Source organism: Gorilla gorilla, chromosome 5, assembly GCF_029281585.2.
Source record: "Gorilla gorilla gorilla isolate KB3781 chromosome 5, NHGRI_mGorGor1-v2.1_pri, whole genome shotgun sequence".
In the NCBI taxonomy this organism is placed as follows: domain Eukaryota; kingdom Metazoa; phylum Chordata; class Mammalia; order Primates; family Hominidae; genus Gorilla; species Gorilla gorilla.
This window is the reverse complement of record NC_073229.2, coordinates 58,638,242-58,663,524: the sequence shown is the minus strand read 5'-3', so window position 1 is coordinate 58,663,524 and position 25,283 is coordinate 58,638,242. Positions and strand designations below refer to the sequence as shown.

Sequence of the window (25,283 nt, the reverse complement as noted above, 5' to 3'; positions counted from 1 at the left end):
GGAGAGCTCACCCAGACTCAGGCAGAGCCGGGCCCATCACCATCAGCTGGCCCGCTGCCAGGAATTGCTTGATTGATTGCCACTCTGCCTGGCTGCTGGAGCACTGGGAAACACAGCAACTGTTCCTAGGAGGTGAAAAGTCCAACCAAACCAGTGGTTTTTCTCCACTCCACACTCACTAGCAATTTTTCTTTCTTCCCATGCTGCAGGACTTGCCTGGTTTTGTGGTAGAATGAATGAAAGACTTTGTGTCACAGAAACCCCTGTGATGGGTGCTGAGGGCCACTGCCTGCTTTGAAGCACTCCTGTCTCCCAAGCAAAGAATACACACTCAGGGAGTTGGAAGGAGCCTCAGCTTTCATTTGAATTCACCCATCATTGTACATATGAGAAAATGACTCTTATTTACTGCAGAGAAGTGTTGACATCTGGGGTTAGACAATTCTTTGTCGTGGGGCTGCTCTGTACACTGTAGGATGTTTAGGAGCATCCCTGGCCTCTACCCAGTCCATGCTGGCACCACCTCCTACCCCCAAGTTGTACCAAGCAAAAATACCTCCAGGCATTGTCAAATGTCCCCCTGGGGGACAAATTGCCCCGGATGAAGAATCATTGCTGTAGAGAAATCAACACAGAATGAGCGTTTGTGAACAAACTAGGGGCACTTGCTTATGAGTCCTGGATGATGTCAGCTTGCATGGTAGCTGAAAACAGGTGATAACGCAATCTGTAGTGATAAATATCTGGCTTCAAATTTCCTTTCTCATTCACCAGCTTTGTGACCTTGGATATAAAATGAAAATCTAATCATACCACTCCCCTGCTTAAAACCCTCCACTGGTTTCTCATTTTTCTTAAAATACAATCCATCTTCCTTACCATTGTCTACCAGACCTAAACCTTGTTGTATACCACTTCCTGTTCTCACATGCTGTCCTGCAGCCACACAGAGCTCCTTCTGTTCCCTGAGTAGGCAAAACTCCTTTCTGTTCCCGTCCCCAGGGTTTTGCACTTGCTGTTCCCTCTGGCTAGAACATCTTTTCCGAAGATCACTGTGTGTCTGGCTGCCTCCCCATCGCTCATGCCTCAGCTTAAATGTCTGTTTTTCCCACAACAACATAAGCTCCATAACAGCACCTAGAAGAGCGTTAGATAAATAATGTACTATCATAGGTTTGTGGTGAAGATAAAATGAGAGAATAATAATAATAATAAATAACAGTAATACTAAAGCACTTGGCAAGCAAGCTCAGGGCATATAGTAAATACTCAATAAGTGGTGATTATAATATTATAATTTGTTTTTATCACGAAGTTTAGAGATAATCTGTCATTGTAGCTGGCCTAAATCATCTGACCTCCTCTTCACATTTTGACAGTTCCCCACAGTGTGACTCCTACCTCCCCAGTGCTTACTCCAAAAACACTACATTTCCTAGCTAGGGTGACCAATCTGTCCTGTTTTGCCTGGGGCTTTTCTGATTTAGCACTGAAAGTCCTGCAACATGGGAAACCCCCAGTCCCAGACCAGCTGCGATGGCTACTAACCCTATTGCTAGCTTCCAATATGACTTCTCGTTAGGTGTGACTGAGACATTGACTGGGGAGTGAGTTAAATGAGAGACCAGGCAAGGGGTAGAACACTCTTTGTGCTGGTGGCTAGTGTGTGTGTGTGTGTTTGTGTTGGAGTAGGGGCGGTGGTAGTGATGGCAGCTTGCCAACCATGACACAGGCATAGGTTTCTTTACTGGGCCAGTTCTAAGGTTTGTTCAGGTATTTGTTTCCAGTAACTGAGCATAGAGGGCGTTTCTTCTGCAGTTCCAATGATTTTGTGAGCTCTCTATATCTGTACTAAACTGCTCTCTGCTTAAACTACCTAGAGAGTATTCTGTTGTCTGCAACTGAGAAGCTCGACCAATACATACAACAATTGTGCCAGTCTCTTCAGCAAGTAAAGAGCTTCTCAAGGGATGTTTGAGATAAATCAGTATCTGACAATCCAGGGGGTTTCTCATCACCAGTCCTTTCACTTGATGAGATAAGTGGCTGTGTCTGTCATTTCAAATGCTCCAAAGACAGAGTCTGCTGCACTGTGTGGCAAGATCTAGCCCCTGTCAGTGTGATCAGGCCATCAACACAGACCTCTTGCTTTCTAGGTCTCTGTGCCTGGGCACCAAGCAGACTGGTATCAATTACAGTGGACCCTGTGCATCCCTCAGCCATCCAGGCAGGTGCAGACACTCCTCAGGCTAGGGATAGCCTCGGGAGACTGACTCAGCCAGAAGGTTGCCCTGGAGAAGACCAGGTAGTCCCTGCTGGCATGCTCAGAGGACGTGTAGATCTCTCATGGATGGTCAGGACAATCACCAGTACCAGGATATCTGGATCAGGTAAAAGATATTCCAAGAGGAGGTTCAGTTCAGAAGGCAAATGGGGCAGCAATCAGCACTGAGATCCCTGTTCATACACAATGGGTAAGAGACCCAGGGACCTAATTCAGCCCAAGGGAATGGGTTCAGGTGGTGTCTGGGTGAGAATCAGGGCCAGCGACCATCATCTGGGACTGAGAGGACAACTCAATTCAGAGGCAGAAATTCAGATTTCTTGAGGGGCAATCTAGCATTTATCTTTGAATTAGCATGAATTCTTATAGAAATGCAGTGTTGCTTTATATGTATATGACTTTGAGTTTACACAAATAGTACAGTATTATGAACCTTGTTCTGTATTTCACTTTTTAAATCCTAGCACTGATTTTTTAAAAACATTTTCTTTCAGGTATATTTGTTTATTTATTTACTTATGTATAACTTTTATACAGTAACATGCAAAATATTAAGTGTGTAGCTCAATGAATTTTTAATAACAGCTTTGTTGAGATCTAAATCACTGATCATAAAATTCACAGTTTTAAAGTTTCAGTAGTTTTTGGTATATTCACAGTTGTGCAATCTTTACCACTGTCTAATGCAGAATATCTTCATCACCCCCAAAATAAATCCTGTACCCATTAACAGTCACTTCCTGTTCTTCCCTGCTCCTCACCTGTGCACCCGTTAGTCTACTTTCTGTCTTATGGATTTGCCTCTGCCTCTGTGGATGTTGGATATTTCATATAAGTAGAATCATATATGACCTTTCATTTCTGGCTTCTTTTACTTAGTATAATGTTTTCAAGGTTCACCTATGTCGTGGCATGCATAAGTACTTCATTTTTTTTTACTGCTCAGTAATATTCCATTGTATGGATATACCACATTTTGTTTATCCATTCTTCAGTTGATGGACATTTGGGTTGTCTCCACATTTAAGGTATTATTGACATGAATAATGCTGCTATGAACATTCATGTATAAGTTTTTGGGTGGACATGTATTTTCAATTCTTTTGGGTGTATACCTATGAGTGGAATTCCTGGATCACATGCTAATTATATCTTTAACATTTTGAGGAACTGCCAAACTGTTTTCCAAAATGGTTGCACCATTTTACATTCTCACCAGGAATATATGAGGGTTCCAATTTCTCTACCTCCTTGCCAACACTTGTTATTTTCTTTTTAAATTATAGCTATCCTAGTGGGAGTGAAGTGGTATCTCACTGCACATTTTTTTTTGCATTTTCTGAATGACTAATGATGTTGAGTGTTGTTTCATGTGCTTATTTTAGTGACCATTTGTATATCTTCTTTGAATAAATATCTACTCAAGTGTTCATTGAATTTTGACATGTATCAAGTTGCCCTCGTGTAACTATCACCCAAATCAAGATACAGAACATTTCTACCTCCCTAGAAGACTCCCCTGTTCTTCTTCCCAGTCAACTTCTTTCCCCAAGAGTAACTATTATCCATTTTTATTTATTTATTTATTTATTTATTTTTGAGATGGAGTCTCACTCTGTCGCCCAGGCTGGAGTGCAGTGGTACAATCTCAGCTCACTGCAGCCTCTGCCTCCCAGGTTCCAGCAATTCTCCTGCCTCAGCCTCCCGAGTAGCTGAGACTACAGGCGCATGCCACCACGCCCTGCAATTTTTTTTTTTTGTATTTTAGTAGAGACGGGGTTTCACCATGTTGCCCAGGCTGGTCTTGAACTCCTGAGCTCAGGCAATCTGCCCGCCTCAGCCTCCCAAAGTGCTCGGATTACAGGTGTGAACCAACATGCCCGGCCTGAGTAACTATTATTCTGATTTCTATTACCATAGACTAGTTTTGTCTGCTTTTGAACCTCAAAGCAATGGTACTGGATGAGGTTTTTTTTGTTTTTTGTTTTTTTTTGACAGAGTTTCGCTCTGTCACCCAGGCTGAATGCAGTGGCGTGATCTTGGCTCATTGAAACCTCCGCCTCCCAGGTTCAAGTGATTCTCCTGCTTTAGCCCCTCAAGTAGCTGTGATTATGTGTGCACCACCATACCCAGCTGATTTTTTTGTGTGTTTTGGTAGAGATGGGGTTTCACCATGTTGGCCAGGCTGGTCTCAAACTCCTGACCTCAAGACGTCCACCCACCTCGGCCTCCCAGAGTGCTGGGATTACAGGCATGAGCCACAGCGCCTGGCCATGGATGAGCTCTTTAATGTCTGGTTTCTTTTACTCAATACAGTGCATGTGAAATTTATCCTAGATGTTCTTTGCTTTTTTTGTCGTTACTATGTAGTATTCTATTGTATGAACATACTGCAGTAGGCTCACTCATTCTACTGTTGAGGTTGATTTGGGTTAGTGGTAGTTTTGGGCTATCACAAATAAAGTTTTAGCACTTTGAAAAGTCTGTTCATTCAGCTGGTCTCTCCAAGAGTACAGATTAGCTACCTGCGTCTCAGATCTGGCTGCCACCAGAGGCTTAGTGATGGGGACACACCTGAGACCCCAGTGGCAGTCAGGCTGGGATGCTGGTCCTCAGTCTGAGGAGGGTGAGCCAGTTGCAGGGTGGTGGTGTGGTGGCATCAAAGTGCTGAGCTGTGACTTGACAGAAAAGGTGAAGGTGGAGGAGGCAGGGGGTTTGAAGGCTGGGGAGCAACCCTGGTGGAGACAAGACTGCAGTTACTCACTTCTAGAGATGAGTCAGAGATGAGCCAAGGGGTCTCACCTCTCCCAAGGAACTTTAATCATGCAGTGACTGGCATGGGGACCACAGACTTGCACTCATGTGAAGGGCCCCCTGGGCATAACACAGAAGAACACAGTGTGCATGGTGTCCCTGGAACTGGGCTACTCGACCCTGAAGGGGCATGGACATTTGTGGGACCACAAGCAGGAAAGTTCCAGCATTTTCTTAGGCTTAGCTGTGTCTATGAAGGTAAAACCACCAAACAAAATGAGTATTTTCCTAGTGCCAATGCAGAGCCTACCCACCCACGGTCCTTGGGCAGATCAAGGCTGTGCGTGTTCTCTCAGCCAGAACTGCACTCTGGACATGAGCTACAGGGTGACCTCATGAGGGTCCATTGTGGATATGCACATGGATGTTCTGTGTAGTGATGCTGTGGCAGCTGGGATTGGAGGCAACACAGGTGTCCATCGTTAGAGGAACAGAGAGGTGGCATGTGGCAGAACCTCCTGCAAACTCTGAGCAGCAGCCAGAATGATGAACTCCATCTGCACATAGCTTCTCTGCTAGACATTTTGAAATAGTGCTGAAGGTAAAAAAAAGCAAAGTAAAAAGAACAGAGTCTGTAATGCAATACCATGTGTATGAATTAAAAAGGCATAAATATACAAATCTAATCTCAGGGTACACTACAAAAGATAGAGTGGTTGCCTATGGTGGGGGTGGTGAAGGGTGGTAATGGCAATGTGGGTGGGAGAGGGGTCCTGCGTGATGATCTGAGAAGGATGAGTGACCTGGCCAAGACACTTAACACTCACATACACACACAGAAAGAATGGGAGGGAGGAAGGAAGAAAAGAAAGAAGGAAGGAGAGGAGGAAAAGAGAGAGGAAGATAGAGAAAAGGAAGGAAGAAAGGAAAAAAGAAGGGAGGAAAGGAGGCAGGGAAGGAAGAAGGGAGAAAAGAGAAAGGAAGGAAAGGAAAATGGAAGGAAGGAAGGAAGGAGGGATGGAAGGAGGAAGGGAGAAAGGAAAACAGAAAAAGAAGGAAGAAAGAAAAAAGAAGGAAAGGAGGGAGAAAGAGAAGTCACTTCTGCTCTCTCAGACTTGCTCGAGGACCTTCACTGAGGTGGGGGCTGCCAGGGTAATGTTCAAAGTTGTTGCCATTTCCCAGGAGTTTCTGGAGGGGCAGGGAGGGCTGAACGGTGTGATTCCCACCACCCAAGGAGAAGGGAATTAGCAGTGCTCTCCTCCTCTCATTAATTGAGCACTCATCTGGGCGGGCCTGGGCTTACTAAGTTTCCAGTTCATCAAGATTATAAATGAGGTTTCTCCTCCTTCCTGTGGAGCAGGTTGAGATTTATACTACATCCTGGGCAAAGGATTCTCTGGGCTTCATCTTCCTTTCTGGGGCTTCTTTCTTTAAAAAGGTGGGTTGGGCTCCCTTGACCAGAGAAATCTCAAAGCTGAGAGAGTCCTTCTGCCCACCCCCAGACCTCCCCCAGGCAGGAGTTGGTCCTGTGAGGGAAACAGGTTGTATCTAAGCTCCTGCCATTTTCTGTCTCATGTCTGTCCCTCCATATGCCCCCTCCCTCAGTCCTGCCCCCACCCTACCTCACATCCCTCAGCAAGCTCTCCACTCAGACCCTAGCTCCAGTTCTGGGGAGGGGAGGCTGGTGCAGAGTGTAAGGGATAGTGCAAGTGCTCTTCAGGAGCCACAGACAGAGACCTGCTTACCCTGAGCACATGGCAGCTGGGGCGTTCTTCTTGCTCGCCTATTTGTGAAGGTCTACCCAGAGGAAATGCGCTATGGCACCACAAAATGGTCCAACTGGAAGTCAAACATGAGACACTAGAAAGTATCCTACAGGCTTCAGTGCTTGGGGATCTTGAGACCCCTGCCAGGAATCCCCAAGGAGAAAAGAGGAGTTCATGGACTTGTGGCCTTGAGCCTCTTGAGCTGTCACTTACACCCATTTCCATAGAATTACAGAGTGTCGGTGCTGGACACTAGACAGTGTAACATCGTCTTGTCCAACTACCACTCATCATGTAGAAGGGATGTGAAAAGGAAGGATGCTTCCCAGGGAATGTGGGAACAGAAGGAAGCCACGTCTCCCTGTGCCATCCTAGACTACTGCTGTGTGTGTGTGTGTGTGTGTGCTCACACACACACGTGAGCAGCTCCTGCCTTGACCTGAGCCTAGAGCATTCCTCCTTGGAAGGGGACCCTATTTCACAATCCATCTGGTCCTGGAGACCAGTGGGGCTAAGTTTTGTTTAGGGATGGAGGGAGAAAGCAAGTGAAGGAGAGACAGAGAAAGAGACGAAAAGACAGGGACAAAGACCTCTTGGCAGAGAGAAATTATAAAATAGGGCAAGAAAGAGAGAGAAGAGCAGACACAGGGATGGAGAAAATGAAGAAGGAGGAGCCAGAAAGAGAGGAATGAAGGGTGACCAGCAGACCAGGCAGAGCTCACAGCCCACCCTGGCACGGTTTCTCTTTGCAGGGGGTTGCTCTCCCTGTCACCACCCTCCTGGTCATTCTCTGGAGCCCCTGGTCGTAAGTGGGTATTAGCTTAGCCCAGTGCTGGTGTTCAACTGTCATCCAAGCTGAGCCTCCCTTACTGCACCCACAACTACCCTGGTTAAGTAAAGCCTTAAGGAGGGGTGGCAGGGAGGAGGTCCATGTGAGCCAGTGCCCTGGGTAACTCCCACCGTCTTCCTTGCTTTCTTCCTACGCCTGAGACCAGAGCCTAAGCAAGCCAGTGTGTGCTTTGGCCCCAGAATCCCTGTTGGGGGCAGCAAAGGAGACACAAAGTGATGGAGGAAGCACGGTGGTAGCCCTGTGGCTTCAGTGACCCTGTGTGAGACAGAAATCAGGGTTGGACTGGAAGAATGGGGAACAGGTATTTCCTGCGGTCCTGCTGAACAGTGGCTCAACGAGTCCACCCAAAATGTCAGAAGCAGAGAAACTGTAAACATGAACAGCAGTGCCATAGCAAGAGCTGGCCTGTGGAGGCTGGCACTGTGAGCCCAGGCACAGCACCCCAATGTACAAAGAGCCCCCACTTATGAGCCATGTGAGGGCAGGCAAGGTACTTTAACTTCCCTGGCCTCAGTTTCCTAATTGTGAAATGGAGCTAATAATAATAACCTAACAGGGTTGTAGTTATTTAATAAAATATCCCAGCACTGTTTCTGTTCCCTAGTCAATGTACAATTCACAGTCTTTCCCCCCATTCCCTATGAGAAGGCACGGGAGCTTCTAGACTCTGGGCAGAGCCCCAGACACAGCAGTCAGGACGCTCAGACAGAGAAGCAAAGCCCTTAAAGCTCTCTGTAGCCCTAGCGCTACCTGTGTTTGGAAGGCAGCCAGAGCCCCACAGACATGCATGGGAACACCCAGGATCGTAATGGAAGAGGTACAATGCCAATCACTTAAATTTAGGTGTTCTTGGTGTCCTAATTTGATGGAAGGGTAAACTGAGGCAGACAGTGGGGAAACGATAGATAATGCAGAGTGAACAAGTCTTACTTTGGAAAAAACAGTTTCCCTGGTGGGAGAGGAAGGGAGATTGTGCTGTGACTATCACCCAACTCAAATGTGGAACCCAAGATGGGCAAGAAGCTCAGATGGGGCTAATTCTGTACAAAACACCTGGTTAGCTCCGATAAGCAGCTGTCCCAAGCCAGGACTCTGCCCCAGCTGCACTCATCCAGCCCGGAGGGGCCATCAATCACTCGTTTCTTCTTGCTCACTCTGTCTTCATCCCCAGCTGTCAATTCGTGTGTCTCAAAATGACACGAGTTAAACATCTTAAAGAACTAGGGATTTATCATATGGCGATGTCAACTCAGAAAGCAGAACCAGGGATTTGTATCTCAGTAGTGGATGATTACAGTTTTCTTGGTGCTATGAAAGCCCTATATCCTCATGTGTCATAATCTGATTAATAGGCAGTGTTGGGGTTGAATTACATCCCCCCAAAAGAGATGTTGAGGTTCTAACCTGTGAATGTGATCTTATTGGAAACAGGGTCTTTGAAGATATAATTAAGGTAAGATGTGGTCATTAGAGTGGGCTTCCACCCCATATAGCTATTATCTTTATAAGAAGAGAAGACAGAGAGGGAGAAGGAAGATGGTCATGTGAAGATGGAGGTAGAAGTTAGAATTATGCAGCCACAAGCCAAGGAATTCCTGGGGCTACCAGGAGCTGGAGGAGACAAGGAAATATTCTCCCCTGAAGGTGGCAGAGGAAGCATGGTCCTGCTAACACCTTAATTGGCAACCCCAGGAAATGAATACAGTAGGAAAAAAAATATTTAAGTGGGAGGAAGGAGGCTGGGAGGAAGGAGGGAATTCTGTTTAAGGGAATCCTGGAATCTCTTTTCTTCTACCCCCATGTCTTTTTCTATTTTCTATCCTCTACCTCCTTTCAACTCTTCAGCCAATGGATCTTTAATTCTTAATCAATAAGCATCGGTGTCCTGCCTCCATGTGCCTGGCTTTGTGAAGGAGGCAGAAGTGGCACAGCAATGTGAGTTGCACTCCTTGCCTGTTGACCTCTAGCCTCCCGAAGGCAGTTCTTGGGAGTGGGAAAGGGTGCCAGCTCCAGGGTCAGAGCACCTGGGCCCAAATCTCGCTGTCTGGGTGACCTCAGGCATGTGATTACATAGCATGAGCTTGCTTCCTCCTCTGCAAAATGGGGAAAATAACACACCTATTTTGTGAGTTTCTCTTGAGAATTAAATGAGATAATACATGTTAAGTGATTAGTACAAGCAATCAATCAGCATTACATTAATTATTGTTATGATTGTTATTATTAGCGTAGGGAAAAGAACATGAACAGCATTCAGCTGACTACAGGATAAAGTGTGATAAATGCTGGCACAAAGGTGCAGATGAAGCATTTTGAGAAGAAAGAGAGATGAATTATTTCTACCCAGAAATCAGGGAAGGCTTTGTAGAATCACAGCATTTGAATAGAGCCTGAAAGGACGGGTAGATGTTACCCAGTGGAGAAAGGGGGATAGTATGTGTGTAGGTGGAGAGGGGGCTTGAGGGAGGGATAAGGGAGTTTCTCCTGGAGGAAACTGCATTCACTGAGGCAAGGAGGTCTGAGAGGTTCAGTAGAGAGAGTAGATCTATGTGTGAAGCATCCTGTGTGCAGTGCATGGTGAGAAGTGAGACCTAGGACAGGCTGGGTCTAGATGGTTGTTGCTTTGGTGTCAGGAGGAGTCTGTTTTTTATTATGAAGACAGTGACCCCTAAGGGAGTTAGAGCAATACGATGGAGGAAGCTAGGGTGGGGGCGGGGAGGCCAGCAAGTTCTCAGTGGTCCACTCCAGTGACAAAGGAAGTCTGAACCAGGCTGGAGTGGTGAAAAGGAAGGGGCAGATTAAAAAGTCATGGAAGTAATACTGAGGGGATTTGATAACTGGTTGGGAGTGAGAGGAGAGGGAGAGAAACATCTAAGATGGTTTCTTGGTTTCTTGCCAGAACTATCTGGAAGGAAAGTAATGGGAGATTCTAGACTCCACAAAGGCTGAGGCCTCATCCTTTCCCCTTACCCCATCCCAGCACCCCACAGGGCCTGCATGGGGTGGGTGCTCAATACATAAATATTTGTTGAATGAATTTGATGCCAGCAGTGGGGAGGGGGACCAACGGAAGGATAACAGGATTGGAGGGGTGTTCACAGTATGGTCAACGTTAAGATACCCACAGGACCATCATGTCAGGCTGGCCTGTGGGCTGCCAGACATGCAGCCTTGGAGAGAGGTGCTGGAGGGAGATATAAACTTTGGAGCCAATAGCAACCAAGTGAAAACAAAAGCCACACGTGGGTTTAAAGTCCAGAGATGGCTCAGATCTCTCAGCGGGCTCCATGAGATTTGTCATAATAATTAGAGACAATCTCAGATGCTGGGTGTAAAGGGAGCACGGTGACAGATGAATGTAAACTAATTATCCTCACAGCAATCTTGAGAAATAGGAATGTGCATGCATGTTTCCTTGCTAAGATACGGAGAGGAAAAAGGACCAGGAGAGTTGCATGATGTCCCAGAAGGCTGCCAGAGCCCTGGCACAGCTGCAGGAACACCCAGGAACTCCTTCCTCCACTATCCACCCTTGGAAATGTCAGCATGGGTACTTTCCTCATCAAGGAATGATTTTAAGAATTTGTTTTCAAAATAAAAAGGGGTTTTAGAGTTGGGAAGCCCTGCTGGTCATAATCAGATGTGTTTTATGGGGCCATTCACCAGCACTTGAAGAACAGGGATGACCTATAAATGTATTCATGGATTCAGACCCAGGGCAGGTTTCATGGGCTGATTACAGATGCCTTGGGGATGGCATCAGCATTCAGGAGACACAGTCACCCGTGAACACCAGCCACAGTGCCATACACACCTTCACCACCTGCACTCCCACCTCCTCCTCATCCCTGCTGCTGTGATGCCAACTCCTCAGTCTCAGCAGCTCCTGGAAACTCTAGGACACCTTTCAAGAAAACCACAGGTCCTTATCCAGATCAGGGCAGCCCAGGACATTATCTTTGTCCCCTCAACCCACATAAGCCCAGCCTATTCAGCCTAATCCGCATGACTTCCTCAATCAGCCTGGCATCCCACTCTACCAGGTCCCCCTCCCACCTCCTCCATCATAATAAGTTTTATGCAGAGGGTATAGCACTTGAAGCTAGGCTGACCTGGCCTCCAGTCCTGACCACTCAGACCCTGATCTTGTATGAGTCAGTCTCAGAGACTCAACTTTCCCATCCATGAAAGATCTCTCTCCTTGTCTGTACCCTCCTGGGCCTAGCACCATGCTTGGTGCACATTTGGTGGTGGTCCACAGATGCCACGTGGATGCATAAATGCACGGCTTCCTGAGAGGATGACACAGATGCACGTGGATTTGTATCACTTGCTGAATGGAAGTGAGACTTAACAGGGACCTCTTAGGAGCCTATGGGCTCCCCCAAGCATAAAAACAAAAAAACTTCTTCCTTTCCTTCAAGGGAAATTTCAGGCACCTAGCTTTCCCTGAGAAGTAAATGTGATAAGGAAGAAGGTAATACTAGCTTAAGACCATAGCCAAGGAAATTAGAATCATGGGATGCTTGTTTCCCTGGTAGAAACTAGAGATAACATCTTAACACAGGTCACTGAGTTATTTTTCAGAAACCTGGATCCCCACCAAATGGATCTGCTGGCACCTAGACTTCAGGTAAGGGGAAACTGATGCCTGGACTCTGACCACTCTTCTTTGTTCTAAATTTCTCCCTGAGGGGCCTGGAGAAAGTCACATCCTCCAGCCAGAGCTAACATCCCTTTTTGCTGATCCCACATTTTTAGGCAATCCTTCCTAAACCAATAATAAATCAGAAAATCTTTGAATCCACTTCTGACCTGTGGATTCCTGTTTTGAGATGTCCCACTGTGTTAGGTCAAACTAATGTATGTTCTCCATGTATTGATTTATGACTTTGCCTGTAACCTCTGCCTCCCTGCCTTTAAAAACCCTTACCTGACAGCCATCTAGGAGTTGGGGTTTTAAGTGTGACCGCCCAATTCTCCTTACTTGCTGCCCTGCAAATAAATGCCTTCCTTTCATCTGCTGCAAATCTTGGTGTGGACGTTTTGGCCTTACTCTGCCAGGTAAGCAGACACCAGTTAGGTTTGAGAACAGATGCGCTTAGTAAAATAAATTGCTTCCAGATGCTGGTGATACCATCTCGGCCTCCTCTTGGTATCCTGGTTGGCTCTCTATTTGAAAGCCTCGCCCGGTCATGGTGGCTCAGGCCTGTGATCCCAGCACTTTGGGAGGCCAAGGCAGGCAGATCACCTGAGGTCAGGAGTTCGAGACCAGGCTGGCCAACATGGCAAAACCCCATCTCTACTAAAAATACAAAAATTAGCTGGGTGTGGTGGTGGGCACCTGTAATCCCAGCTACTCAGGAGGCTGAGGCTGGAAGAATCACTTGAACCCAGGAGGTGGAGGTTGCAGTAAGCTGAGATCATACCATTGCACTCCAGCCTGGGCAACAAAGTGAGACTCCATCTCAAAAACAAACAAAAAAAAACCCAAAAACAAAACAACAACAAAAAGCCTCTGTCCATCTTCTGTTCACAAATCCCTCCTCACTCTCTGAGCCCTGGTGGAGCTCCATGTTCCTCATGCAGCCCTCCTGGCTGCCCCCAGCTGGCACACCTCCATCGTCTGGCTGCTATCCGCCTTTTGGTCAGTACACTTAGTTTGCACTAGACTGGCATCACCCAACTGAGTTCTAAGGCGGACAAGGTGCTGTTTCATATTTTCTCTGTTTTTGTTCATTACATAGACCCCAAATACAGGCAGCCTGAGCAGTCAGTTGCAAAATCAGTCACCAGAAAGGATTCTGAGATTAATCACCCTGTAACATAATCTTAAAATACTGATTTTGGACTTGGGACACCGCGTAGGCACTGGTATGTTCATGGGTTCGTACATACATGTACACATGTGTGCACACACACTTTGGGGATGGGATAGTATTTGCTTTTCTTTGAAGTTTCACTGAGCTGCTTCCCAGTACAGGGGGGCCCAGGTCTGGGCCTGGAGATGGTACACATGGTGTAAGAAAGGTTTCTTTATCCCCTGGGGCTGGTTGACTGTGATATGGCTGCTGCTTTCCCTACTGATGTGAGGTGCATGAGGAGGAGTGGAAAGGGACAAAGCTGTGCAGCTTGAGCCCAGGAAGGGACACTGCTGTCAGGCCTCTGAGCCCAAGCTAAGCCATCATATCCCCTGTGACCTGCACGTATACGTCCAGATGGCCCAAAGCAAGTAAAGAGTCACAAAAGAAGTGAAAATGGCTGGTTCCTGCCTTAACTGATGACATCCCAGCATTGTGATTTGTTCCTGCCCCACATTAACTGAGTAATTAACCTTGTGAAATTCCTTCTCCTGGCTCAGAAGCTCCCCCACTGAGCACCTTGTGACCCCCACCCCTGCCCGCAAGGGAACAACCCCCTTTGACTGTAATTTTCCGCTGCCCACCCAAATCCCATAAAACGGCCCCATCCCTCTCTCCCTTTGCTGATTCTCTTTTTGCACTCAGCCTGCCTGCACCCAGGTGATTAAAAAGCTTTATTGCTCACACAAAGTCTGTTTGGTGGTCTCTTCACATGGACACGCATGAAATTTGATGCCATGACTCGGGTGAATGGGAAATAGTTTTTTTCTCTGGCCCAATCTCACGCTGACAACCACTGGCTCCATGAGCCAGACCTTCAGGAAGGCATTAGAGCAGTTCCCCGAGAGGATCCCCAATGGAACTATCAGGCAGATTCCCCAGGTACAGCTAGGTGAGATTACATGATTTCCTGCCTAGTTGAAGGGCTTAAAAGACAGCTTACAAAGCTGTTAATTATGATAAGCTTAAAGAAACTACTCAAGGTAAAGAAGAAAACCCAGACCAGTTCATGGCTCATTTGGCAGCAACCCTGAGACGCTTTACAGACACAGACCCTGAAGGGTCAAAAGGCTGTCTCATTCTAAATATGCGTTTTATCACCCAGTCAGCTCCTGACATTATAAAAAAGCTTCAAAAATTAGAAACCAGCCCTCAAACCCCACAACAGGAATTCATCAACCTCGCCTTCAAGGTGTACAATAAGAGAGAGGAGGCAGCCAGACAGCAACGCATTTCTGAGTTACAATTACTTGCCTCTGCTGTGAGACAAAACCCAGCCACACCTCCAGCACACAGGAATTTCAAAATGCCTAAGCTGCACACGCCTAAGCCGCAGCAGTCAAGCATTCCTACGGGACTTCCTCCAGCAGGATCTTGCTTCAAGTGCCAGAAATCTGGCCACTGGGCCAAGGAATGCCTGCAGCCCGGAATTCCTCCCAAGCCGTGTCCCATCTGTGCAGGGACCCACTGGAAATCAGACTGCCCAGCTCTCCCGGCAGCCACTTCTAGAGCCCCTAAAGCTCTAGCCCAAGGCTCTCTGACTGACTCCTTCCCAGATCTGCTCTGCTTAGTGGTTGAAGACTGATGCTGCCTGATCACCTTGGAAGCCCCCTGGACCATCATGGATGCCGAGCTTCGGGTAACTCTCACAGTGGAGGGTAAGTCCATCCCCTGTTTAATCAATATAGGGGCTACCCACTCCACATTACCTTCTTTTCAGGGGCCTGTTTCCCTTGCCCCCATAACTGTTGTGGGTATTGACTGCCAAACTTTAAAACCCCTTAAAACTCCCCAGATCTGGTGCCAACTTGGACAACATTCTTTTATGCACTCTTTTTTAGTTATCCCCACCTGCCAGTTCCCTTATTAGGCCGAGACATTTTAACCAAATTATCTGCTTCCCTGACTATTCCTGGACTATAGCCACATCTCATTGCCACCCTTCTTCCAACCCAAGGCCTCCTTTGCGTCTTCCTCTCATATCCCCCAACCTTAACGTGCAAATATGGGACACCTCTACTCCCTCCCTGGCAACTGATCACACGCCCATTACTATCCCATTAAAACCTAATCAGTCTTACCCTGCTTAACGCCAGTATCCCATCTCACAACAGGCTTTAAAGGGATTAAAGCCTGTTACCACTTGCCTGCTACAGCATAGGCTTCTAAAACCTATAAACCCTCTTTACAATTCCCCCATTTTACCTGTCCAAAAACTGGACAAGTCTTACAGGTTAGTTCAGGATCTGCACCTTATCAACCAAATTGTTTTGCCTATCCACCCTGTAGTGCCCAATCTGTACACTCTTTTGTCCTCAATACCTTCCTCCACAACTCACTATTCTGTTCTTGATCTTAAAGATGCTTTTTTCACTATTCCCCTGCACCCCTTGTCCCAGCCTCTCTTTGCTTTTACCTGGACTGACCCTGACACCCATCACTCCCAGCAGCTTACCTGGTCCGTACTGCTGCAAGGCTTCAGGGACAGCCCTCATTACTTCAGCCAAGCTCTTTCTCATGATTTACTTTCTTTCCACCCCTCTGCTTCTCACCTTATTCAATATATTGATGACCTTCTACTTTGTAGCCCCTCCTTTGAATCTTCTCAACAAGACACTCTCCTGCTCCTTCAACATTTATTCTCCAAAGGATATTGGGTATCATCCCCTTCCAAAGCTCAAATTTCTTCTCCATCTGTTATCTACGTCGGCATAATTCTTCATGAAAACACATGTGCTATCCCTGCCGACTGTGTCTGACTGATCTCTCAAACCCCAATCCCTTCTACAAAACAACAGCTCCTTTCCTTCCTAGGCATGGTTGGATACTTTTGCCTTTGGATACCTGGTTTTGTTATCCTAAAAAAACCATTATATAAACTCACAAAAGGAAACCTAGCTGACCCCATAGATCCTAAATCCTTTCCCCACTCATTTTCATTACACACAGCCGAAGTGCAGGGCTGTGCAATAGGAATTCTTACACAAGGATTGGGACCGTGCCCTGTAGCCTTTTTGTCCAAACAACTTGACCTTACTGTTTTAGGCTAGCCATCATGTGTCCGTGCAATGGCTGCTGCCACCCTATTACTTTTAGGGGCCCTCAAAATCACAAACTATGCTCAACTCACTCTCTACAGCTCTCATAACTTCCAAAATCTATTTTCTTCCCCACACCTGATGCATAAACTTTTTGCCCCCTGGCTCCTTCAGCTATACTCACTCTTTGTTGAGTCTCCCACAATTACCATTGTTCCTGGCCTGGACTTCAATCCGGCCTCTCATATTATTCCGGATACCACACCTGACCCCCATGACTGTATCCCTCTGATCCACCTGACATTCACCCTATTTCCCCATATTTCCTTCTTTCCTGTTCCTCACCCTGATCACACTTGGTTTATTGATGGCAGTTCCACCAGGCCTAATCACCACTCACCAGCTAAGGCAGGCTATGCTATAGTATCTTCCACATCTATCATTGAGGCTACCACTCTGCCCCCCTCCACTACCTCTCAGCAAGCCAAACTCATTGCCTTAACTCAAGCCCTCACTCTTGCAAAGGGACTACGTGTCAATATTTATACTAACTCTAAATATGCCTTCCATATCCTCCATCACCATGCTGTTATATGGGCACAAAGAGGTTTCCTCACTATGCAAGGGTCCTCTATCATCAATGCCTCCTTAATAAAAACACTTCTCAAGGCTGCTTCACTTCCAAAGGAAGCTGGAGTCATTCACTGCAAGGGCCATCAAAAGGTGTCAGATCCCATTGTTCTAGGCAACGCTTATGCTTATGAGGTAGCTAAAGAAGCAGCTAGCATTCCAACTTCTGTCCCTCATGGCCAGTTTTTCTTCTTCTCATTGGTCACTCCCACCTACTCCCCCACTGAAATTTCCACCTATCAATCTCTTCCCACACAAGGCAAATGGTTCTTAGACCAAGGAATATATCTCCTTCCAGCCTTACAGATCCATTCTATTCTGTTGTCATTTCACAACCTCTTCCATGTAGGTTATAAGCCACTAGCCCGTCTCTTAGAACCTCTCATTTCATTTCCATTGTGGAAATCTATCCTCAAGAAAATCACTTCTCTGTTCCATCTGCTATTCTACTACCCCTCAGGGATTTTTCAGGCCCCCTCCCTTCCCTACACATCAAGCTCGGGGATTTGCCCCTGCCCAGGACTGGCAAATTGACTTTACTCACGTGCCCCAAGTCAGGAAACTAAAATACTTCTTGGTCTGGGTAGACAATTTCACTGGATGGGTAGAGGCCTTTCCCACAGGGTCTGAGAAGGCCACCGCAGCCATTTCTTCCCTTCTGTCAGAGATAATTCCTTGGTTTGGCCTTCCCACTTCTATACACTCTGATAACGGACCAGCCTTTACAAGTCAAATCACCCAAGCAGTTTCTCAGGCTTTTGGTATTCAGTGGAACCTTCATACCCCTTACCATCCTCATTCTTCAGGAAAGGTAGAACAGACTAGTGGTCTTTTAAAGACACACCTCACCAAGCTCAGCCTCCAACTTAAAAAGGACTGGACAGTACTTTTACCTCTTTCCCTTCTCAGAATTAGAGCCTGCCCTTGAGATGCTACAGCGTACAGTTCATTTGAACTTTTATATGGATGCACTTTCTTGCTTGGCCCCAACCTCATTCCAGACACCAGCCCTCTAGGTGACTATCTTCCAGTCCTCCAGCAGGCTAGACAGGAAATTTGCCAGGCTGCTAATCTTCTCTTGCCTACTCCAGATCCCCAGCCATATGAAGACACCCTAGCTGGACGATCAGTTCTTGTTAAGAATCTGACCCCTCAAACTCTACAACCGCAATGGACTGGACCCTACTTAATCATCTATAGTACCCCAACTGCAGTCTGCCTGCAGGACCCTCCCCATTGGGTTCACCATTCCAGAATAAAGCTGTGTCTGTCAGCCAGCCAGCCTGATTTCTCCTCTTCCTCCTGGAAGTCGCAAGTACTCTCCCCTACTTCCCTTAAACTCACTCGCATTTCTGAAGAACAGTAATAACCCTTATGAGCCTAATACATCCCTTCATTCTATTAAGTCTATTCATCCTTACCCTACTTTTTGCAACAGGGCTTTATGCAGTCACCCCCACTACTTGGACTGAGCCCCAAAAATTAGTCATCCCTACTATCTTCTGTCTAGTCATACTCCTATTCACTGTTCTCAACTGCTCATAAATGCCCTACTCTTGTTTACACTGCTGGTTTATGCTGTTTCTCCAAGCCATCACAGCTGATATCTCCTAGTGCTATCCCCAAACTACCACTCTTAACTCCCTCTTAGAGTGGATAGATGATCTTTGCTGGCAGGGCACCCTCCAATACTTTCACCCTGATGAAGTTCTATTCTTTACTTTTATACTCACTTTTATTCTCATTTCCATTCTTATGCCACCCTCAACCTCTCCCCAGCTATCTCCACAACACTATCAACCTTACTCTCTCCTAGCCATTTCTAATCCCTCCTTAGTGAACAATTGCTGGCTTTGCATTTCCCTTTCTTCCTGCACCTACACAGCTGTCCCCGCCTTACATACAGACTGGGCAACATCTCCTGTATCCCTACACCTCCGAACTTCCTTTAACAGCCCTCACCTTTACCCTTCTGAAGAACTTCTTTACTTTCTAGGCAGGTCCAGCAAGACCTCCCCAGACATTTCACATCAGCAAGCTGCTGCCCTCCTCTGCACTTACTTAAAAAACCTTTCTTCTTATATCAACTCTACTCCCCCCATATTTGGACCCCTCACAACACAAACTATTCCTGTGGCCGCTCCTTTATATATCTCTCAGCAAAGACCCACTGGAATTCCTCTGGGTAACCTTTCACCTTCTCAATGTTTCTTCACTCTTCATCTCCAAAACGCAACTACACACATCACTGAAACAACTGGGGCCTTCCAGCTCCGTATTACAGATAAGCCCTCTATCAATACTGGCAAACTTAAAAACATTAGCAGTAATTATTACTTAGGAAGACACTTACCCTGTATTTCACTCCATCCTTGGCTACCTTCCCCTTGCTTGTCAGACTCTCCTCCCAGGCCCTGTTCTTGTTTACTTATACCCAGCCCCATAAATAACAGCGAAAGGTTGCTTGTAGACACTCAACGTTTTCTCATACACCATGAAAATCGAACCTTCCCCTCTATGCAGTTACCCCATAAGTCCCCATTACAACCTCTGATGGCTGCCGCCCTAGCTGGATCCCTAGGAGTCCAGGTACAAGACACCTCTTTCAGCACTCCTTCTCATCTTTTTACTTTGCATTTCCAGTTTTGCCTCGCACAAGGTCTTTTCTTCCTCTGTGGATCCTCTACCTACATGTGTCTACTTGCTAATTGGACAGGCACATGCTCACTATTTTCCTTACTCCCAAAATTCAATTTGCAAATGGGACTGAAGAGCTCCCTGTTCCCCTCATGACACAACAAAAAAGAGTTATTCCACTAATTTCCTTGCTTGTTGGTTTAGGACTTTCTGCCTCCACTATTGCTCTTGGTACTGGAACAGCAGGTGTTTCAACCTCTGTCATGACCTTCCGTAGCCTCTCTAATGACTTCTCTGCTAGCATCACAGACATATCACAAACTTTATCAGTCCTCCAGGCCCAAGTTGACTCTTTAGCTGCAGTTGTCCTCCAAAACCGCCGAGGCCTTGACTTACTGCTGAAAAAAAAGGACTCTGTATATTTTTAAATGAAGAGTGTTGTTTTTACCTAAATCAATCTGGCCTGGTGTATGACAACATAAAAAAACTCAAGGATAGAGCCCAAAAACTCTCCAACCAAGCAAGTAATTATGCTGAACCCCCTTGGGCACTCTCTAATTGGATGTCCTGGGTCCTCCCAATTCTTAGTCCTTTAATACCTGTTTTTCTCCTTCTCTAATTTGGACCTTGTGTCTTCCGCTTAGTTTCTCAATTCATCCAAAACCATATCCAGGCCATCACCAATCATTCCATATGACAAATGCTCCTTCGAACAACCCCACAATATCACCCTTTACCACAAAATCTTCCTTCAACTTAATCTCTCCCACTCAAGGTTCCCACCCCCCACTTGAAGCAGCCCTGAGAAACATCGCCCATTATCTCTCCATGCCACCCCCCAAAAAATTTTCACTGCCCCAACACTTCAATACAATTTTATGTTATTTTTCTTATTAATATAAGAAGGCAGGAATGTCAGGCCTCTGAGCCCAAGCTAAGCCATCGTATCCCCTGCGACCTGCATGTATATGTCCAGATGGTCTGAAGCAAGTGAAGAATCACAAAAGAAGTGAAAATGGCCGGTTCCTGCCTTAACTGATGACATTCCACCATTGTGATTTGTTCCTGCCCCACCTTAACTGAGCAACTAACCTTGTGAAATTCCTTCTTCTGGCTCAGAAGCTCCCCCACTGAGCACCTTGTGATCCCTGCCCCTGCCCGCAAGAGAACAACCCCCTTTGACTGTAATTTTCCACCACCCACCCAAATCCTATAAAACAGTCCCACCCCTCTCTCCCTTTGCTGATTCTCTTTTTGGACTCAGCCCGCCTGCACCCAGGTGATTAAAAAGCTTTATGGCTCATACAAAGCCTGTTTGGTGGTCTCTTCACGTGGACATGCGTGAAAACTGCCACACCTGAGGTGCAGGGATAAGAAGGGCGGCACAAGGATCCCAGCCTGAGGCTGTTTCTGAAGGTAGGTTGGGCTTACTCATGAACACGCATTCATATCACACACACACACACACACACACACACACCACAGAGACAATAAGAACATAGTCTCCAAACATTCCCTGCTTACCACGCACTGATACAGTGGTACAGTATGGGCTCCAGCTGGCTTCTCCTCATGGAAAAGTAGGAACAAGGAAGGGATGTGCTATGAAATGGAAGGGGCATGCACACACTGTGCAGCCTCACTGTCTATTGATTGGTAACATTTGTTAAGCAAATATTTACTTTGCACCTCCATGTTCCAAACACTGAGGATACAGATATGAAAAAATACATACACCTGTACAACACAGTCCCCTAATCGTGAAACCTCCACATATAAGCACGTTTAAATGTAGGCTCACTTGCATCACAAATGCATTCACACACACACACACACACACACACACACAAATATACATCCACAGACACCCAGCAGTGGGCAATGGGGTTTTGTCCTAGCACTCATAAGAAAGGCAAAATGGGAAGCTTATCGTTTTAACAGCCAGCTCTGGGCCCAATACTATTTCCCTGGTTACCTCTCCTGGGGCCAGGGGCCAAGTGTCAGATGAAGTGACTTTTTAATGTCCATTTGGGAATCCAGAAGGAAAAGGAGGTGGTAATAACACTCCCTTTTTAACCTGTCTGTCTCTCTAGTACTTAAGAAAATTGGATGCTATTAAAGCCAATTTAACTTTAAAGGGCAATGAACAGTGGAGACATGATGGAGACAGGAAAAGCATACAGCTGCAGCCCCGAGGGCTTGCTGGAATGCTGCAAGATGCCTTTGTGGATAGGACCTCTGCAAATATGGATCTTTTAGGTGGTCCCAGTATGGTTTCTCCAGCAAGTGAGGTGTGATCCTAATCCAAACTTTTTGCAGTTAGTCACATTCACCCTTCTCTCAGCAGCTCCATGGACAGTGCCTTTTGGGGGGTTCCAAGTGAACTCAGGTAAAGGAGAGATTAGACCTGGCCCTTAGGGAGCTCCTCAGCTGATGGGAGGGTCATGGCTCTGACTTCAGTGAGCTCCTGGCCTCATCCAGGGGATATCCACATGGATATGCAAACATATGGGAGAAAAAATAGTATTGGAAGATGAAGAAATATTCGTGCAGTATGATGAGCATTTATATGAAACTTAAAAGCATAAAAAATATTTTCACATATTGCTTTGATGGACAAGCATGTGTTGTACAAAGTGCACACAGTCCTTGCTCTTCCCAGTTCCCATGTACAAAGTTCTGTTGTGGTTTAGTTGAACCAGTCCCCAACAACACGGTTAAAATTTGAATTATGATAGAGTATTGACTGTGTGTGGTTGCACAAAGTACAAATTTTGATGCCAATTCTTCATTCCACACATCTCTCCATGAATAACAGATGTGCATCCTGATTTCTTCTTTCATGGTCTATCAGGTGACTGGTCACGAGCATCTGCTATCCAGTTTACACACAGGCAGCAAAGTGTGCAGATATGTTGCTTCTATGTCTCTGGGTAATAAACCTATGTTATGCTTTGCAAAAATAGATAATCTAAAGAGGAAGTTGACCTTGAAAGATGAAAGCATAGAAAAGAAACAAAAAGTGATAATGCTGCAAATGGAATTCAAATACTATGTCAATGGAGCTATAGAAGGAAAAGCTGGTGGTGGGAATATGGACACCACCACTAGGAGAGGGACTCTAGATATGCAGCCAGAGGAACTTAGTGAAGGACAACTTAGTGACATTATGAAGAAAGTGGTTGTGATGAAAACGATGGGGATGTTCCAGAGGAAGTGATGCTGGCAAAAGTTTCACATTAAGGGAACTCTCAGAGACGCTGTGCAACACTGAACATTCAAAGGATAAAATGCTAGAAGTTGATACAAACTTAAGAGTATGATGATTTGCCAAGTATAGAAAAGATGTTTGCTCTGTATTGTAAGTTATGTGATGAGAAGAAGGTGAACACTGTTCAAACCATTCTTGAAAGTTTTTTATGAAGAAATAAAACACCTTAATTCTCAATGTTTCTAAAGTTTTAAATTAAATAATTTGGATAAAATTAATATTTTAAATGCTGATTTTACTATTTTTTTAAAAATTTCCATATACTATTTATAGCCTACAGTGAGAGTTTTAATGTTTTTGACAAGAATTGTTAAAGATCACAAGATAATTGTAACTTTTTCTCATAGATTTTTAAGACGATTTTGCACAGTTTCAGCTTGTGTGGTCATTTTTATGGCCTTGCAGAGTGAGGCCTGCCTGTGTAAAGAATAATGTATGAAGTATAAAGAAATGCTTTGGATGACAAATACTCAATTCAATGTCTCTAGTTAGGTCTAAAGGAGAGGGAGAGAGAGGGGAGTATGATTAGGGAGGTGCACACAGGGGCTTTGACTGTGTTTATAATATTTTATTTCTTAAGTTGGAGTCCAAGTTAGTTTCATTTCTTAACTTGAAGTCTAAGTTAGTTAGGCTGTTCTTGCATTGCTATAAAGAAATATCAGAGACTGGGTAATTCATAAAGAAAAGAGATTTATTTGGCTCATGGTTCTGCAGGCTATACAGGAGGCATGGCACCAGCATCTGCTCAGCTTCTGGTGAGCCCTCAGGAAGCTTCCAATCATGGTGGAAGGTGAAGAGGGAGCTGGCATCTCACATCGTAAGAGCAGGAACAAGAGTCTGAGGGGACTTCTACACTGCTGGTGTGAATGCAAACTAGTACAACCACTATGGAAAACAGTGTGGAGAAAAGTAGAATTACCATTTGATCCAGCAATCCCACTACTGGGCATCTACCCAGAGGAAAAGAAGTCATTATATGAAAAAGATACTTGCACATGAATGTTTATAGCAGTGCAATTTGCAATTGCAAAAACGTGGAACCAACCCAGATGCCCACCGATTAACAAGTGGATAAAGAAACTGTGGTGTATATATGATAGAATACTACTCAGCCATAAATGGAATGAATTAATGGCATTTACAGTGACCTGGATGAGACTGGAGACTATTATTCTAAGTGAAGTAACTCAGGGATGGAAAACCAAACATCACATGTTTTCACTCCTATGAGGATGCAAAGGTATAGGAATGACACAATAGACTTTGGGGACTCAGGGGAAAGGTGGGAAGGGGGTGAGGGATAAAAGACTACAAATTGGGTGCAGTATATACTGTTTGGGTGATGGGTGCACCAAAATCTCACAAGTCACCACCAAAGAACTTACTCATGTAACCAAATACCATCTGCTCCCCAATAACGTATGGAAATAAAAAAAATTAAAAAAAAGAGTCTGAAGGGGAAGATGCCACACACTCTTAAACAGCCAGATCTTGCAATAACTCACTCACTATTGCGAGGATAGCATGAAGAGGATGGCGCTAAACCATTCTTGAGAAATCCACCTCCATGATACAATCACCTCCCACCAGGCCCCACCTCCAACACTGGGGATTACAATTTAACATGAGACGTAGAGAGGACAACATCCAAACTATATCAATAGTATTTGTTGCATTTTTTTGCATTTCCTAATAAAAACTTAAATATGTGACCTATCCAAACAAACATATCCAAATGGGCCCCAATATTTGTAACTTATAATATGGTAGTGACTCATGAGGAAGAAATGATAGGGGCAGGAGGGCATTTGAGAAGGCAACAGTGTACAGGGCTCTGCAGGAGGCCCTGAGGTCACACAGTACACTGGAAAAGACTCCAGACTCCCTGGGATGGAGGCTGCAGGGATGGGGAAGAAAAGTGGATCCAGGAGGCCTGGGTTCTAGTCTTCCTCCACAGCTAAAAACTTAGTGCTCTGGACAAGCCCTTCATCTCCCTGGGCCTCAGGTGTCTCATCTATAAAATGAGCATGCTTGGACCTTATCTGGAAGAAATGCTTTCCTGATGTTCTTTCCAGGGCTTGCCATGCTTATTTCTTGCACTCTAGGATTAAGGACAAGTATTTTCAGTTCTTCCTACTACTGGCTGGCTGTGTGAGCCATTTCTCTGCAAACAGGAGTATTCTTGCTGTTCC

At 45.6% G+C, this 25,283-nt stretch overlaps 1 protein-coding gene across 2 annotated transcripts; it reads left to right on the top strand.

Moving 5' to 3' along the window:
• Positions 1–15,195: 15,195 nt before the first annotated feature.
• LOC129534528 (uncharacterized) lies at positions 15,196–24,796 on the top strand. Of its 2 annotated transcripts, none has more exons than XM_055391908.2 (2): positions 15,196–21,236; positions 23,806–24,796. In XM_055391908.2, exon 1 carries the CDS (start codon positions 16,584–16,586, stop codon positions 17,715–17,717), a length of 1,134 nt encoding a protein of 377 aa, XP_055247883.1. In that variant the 5' UTR covers positions 15,196–16,583; the 3' UTR covers positions 17,718–21,236; positions 23,806–24,796. The 2 variants fall into 2 exon arrangements, with proteins under 2 accessions (XP_055247883.1, XP_055247881.1); XM_055391906.2 differs by having other exon boundaries at positions 15,196–22,753.
• The last annotated feature ends 487 nt before the right edge of the window (positions 24,797–25,283 follow it).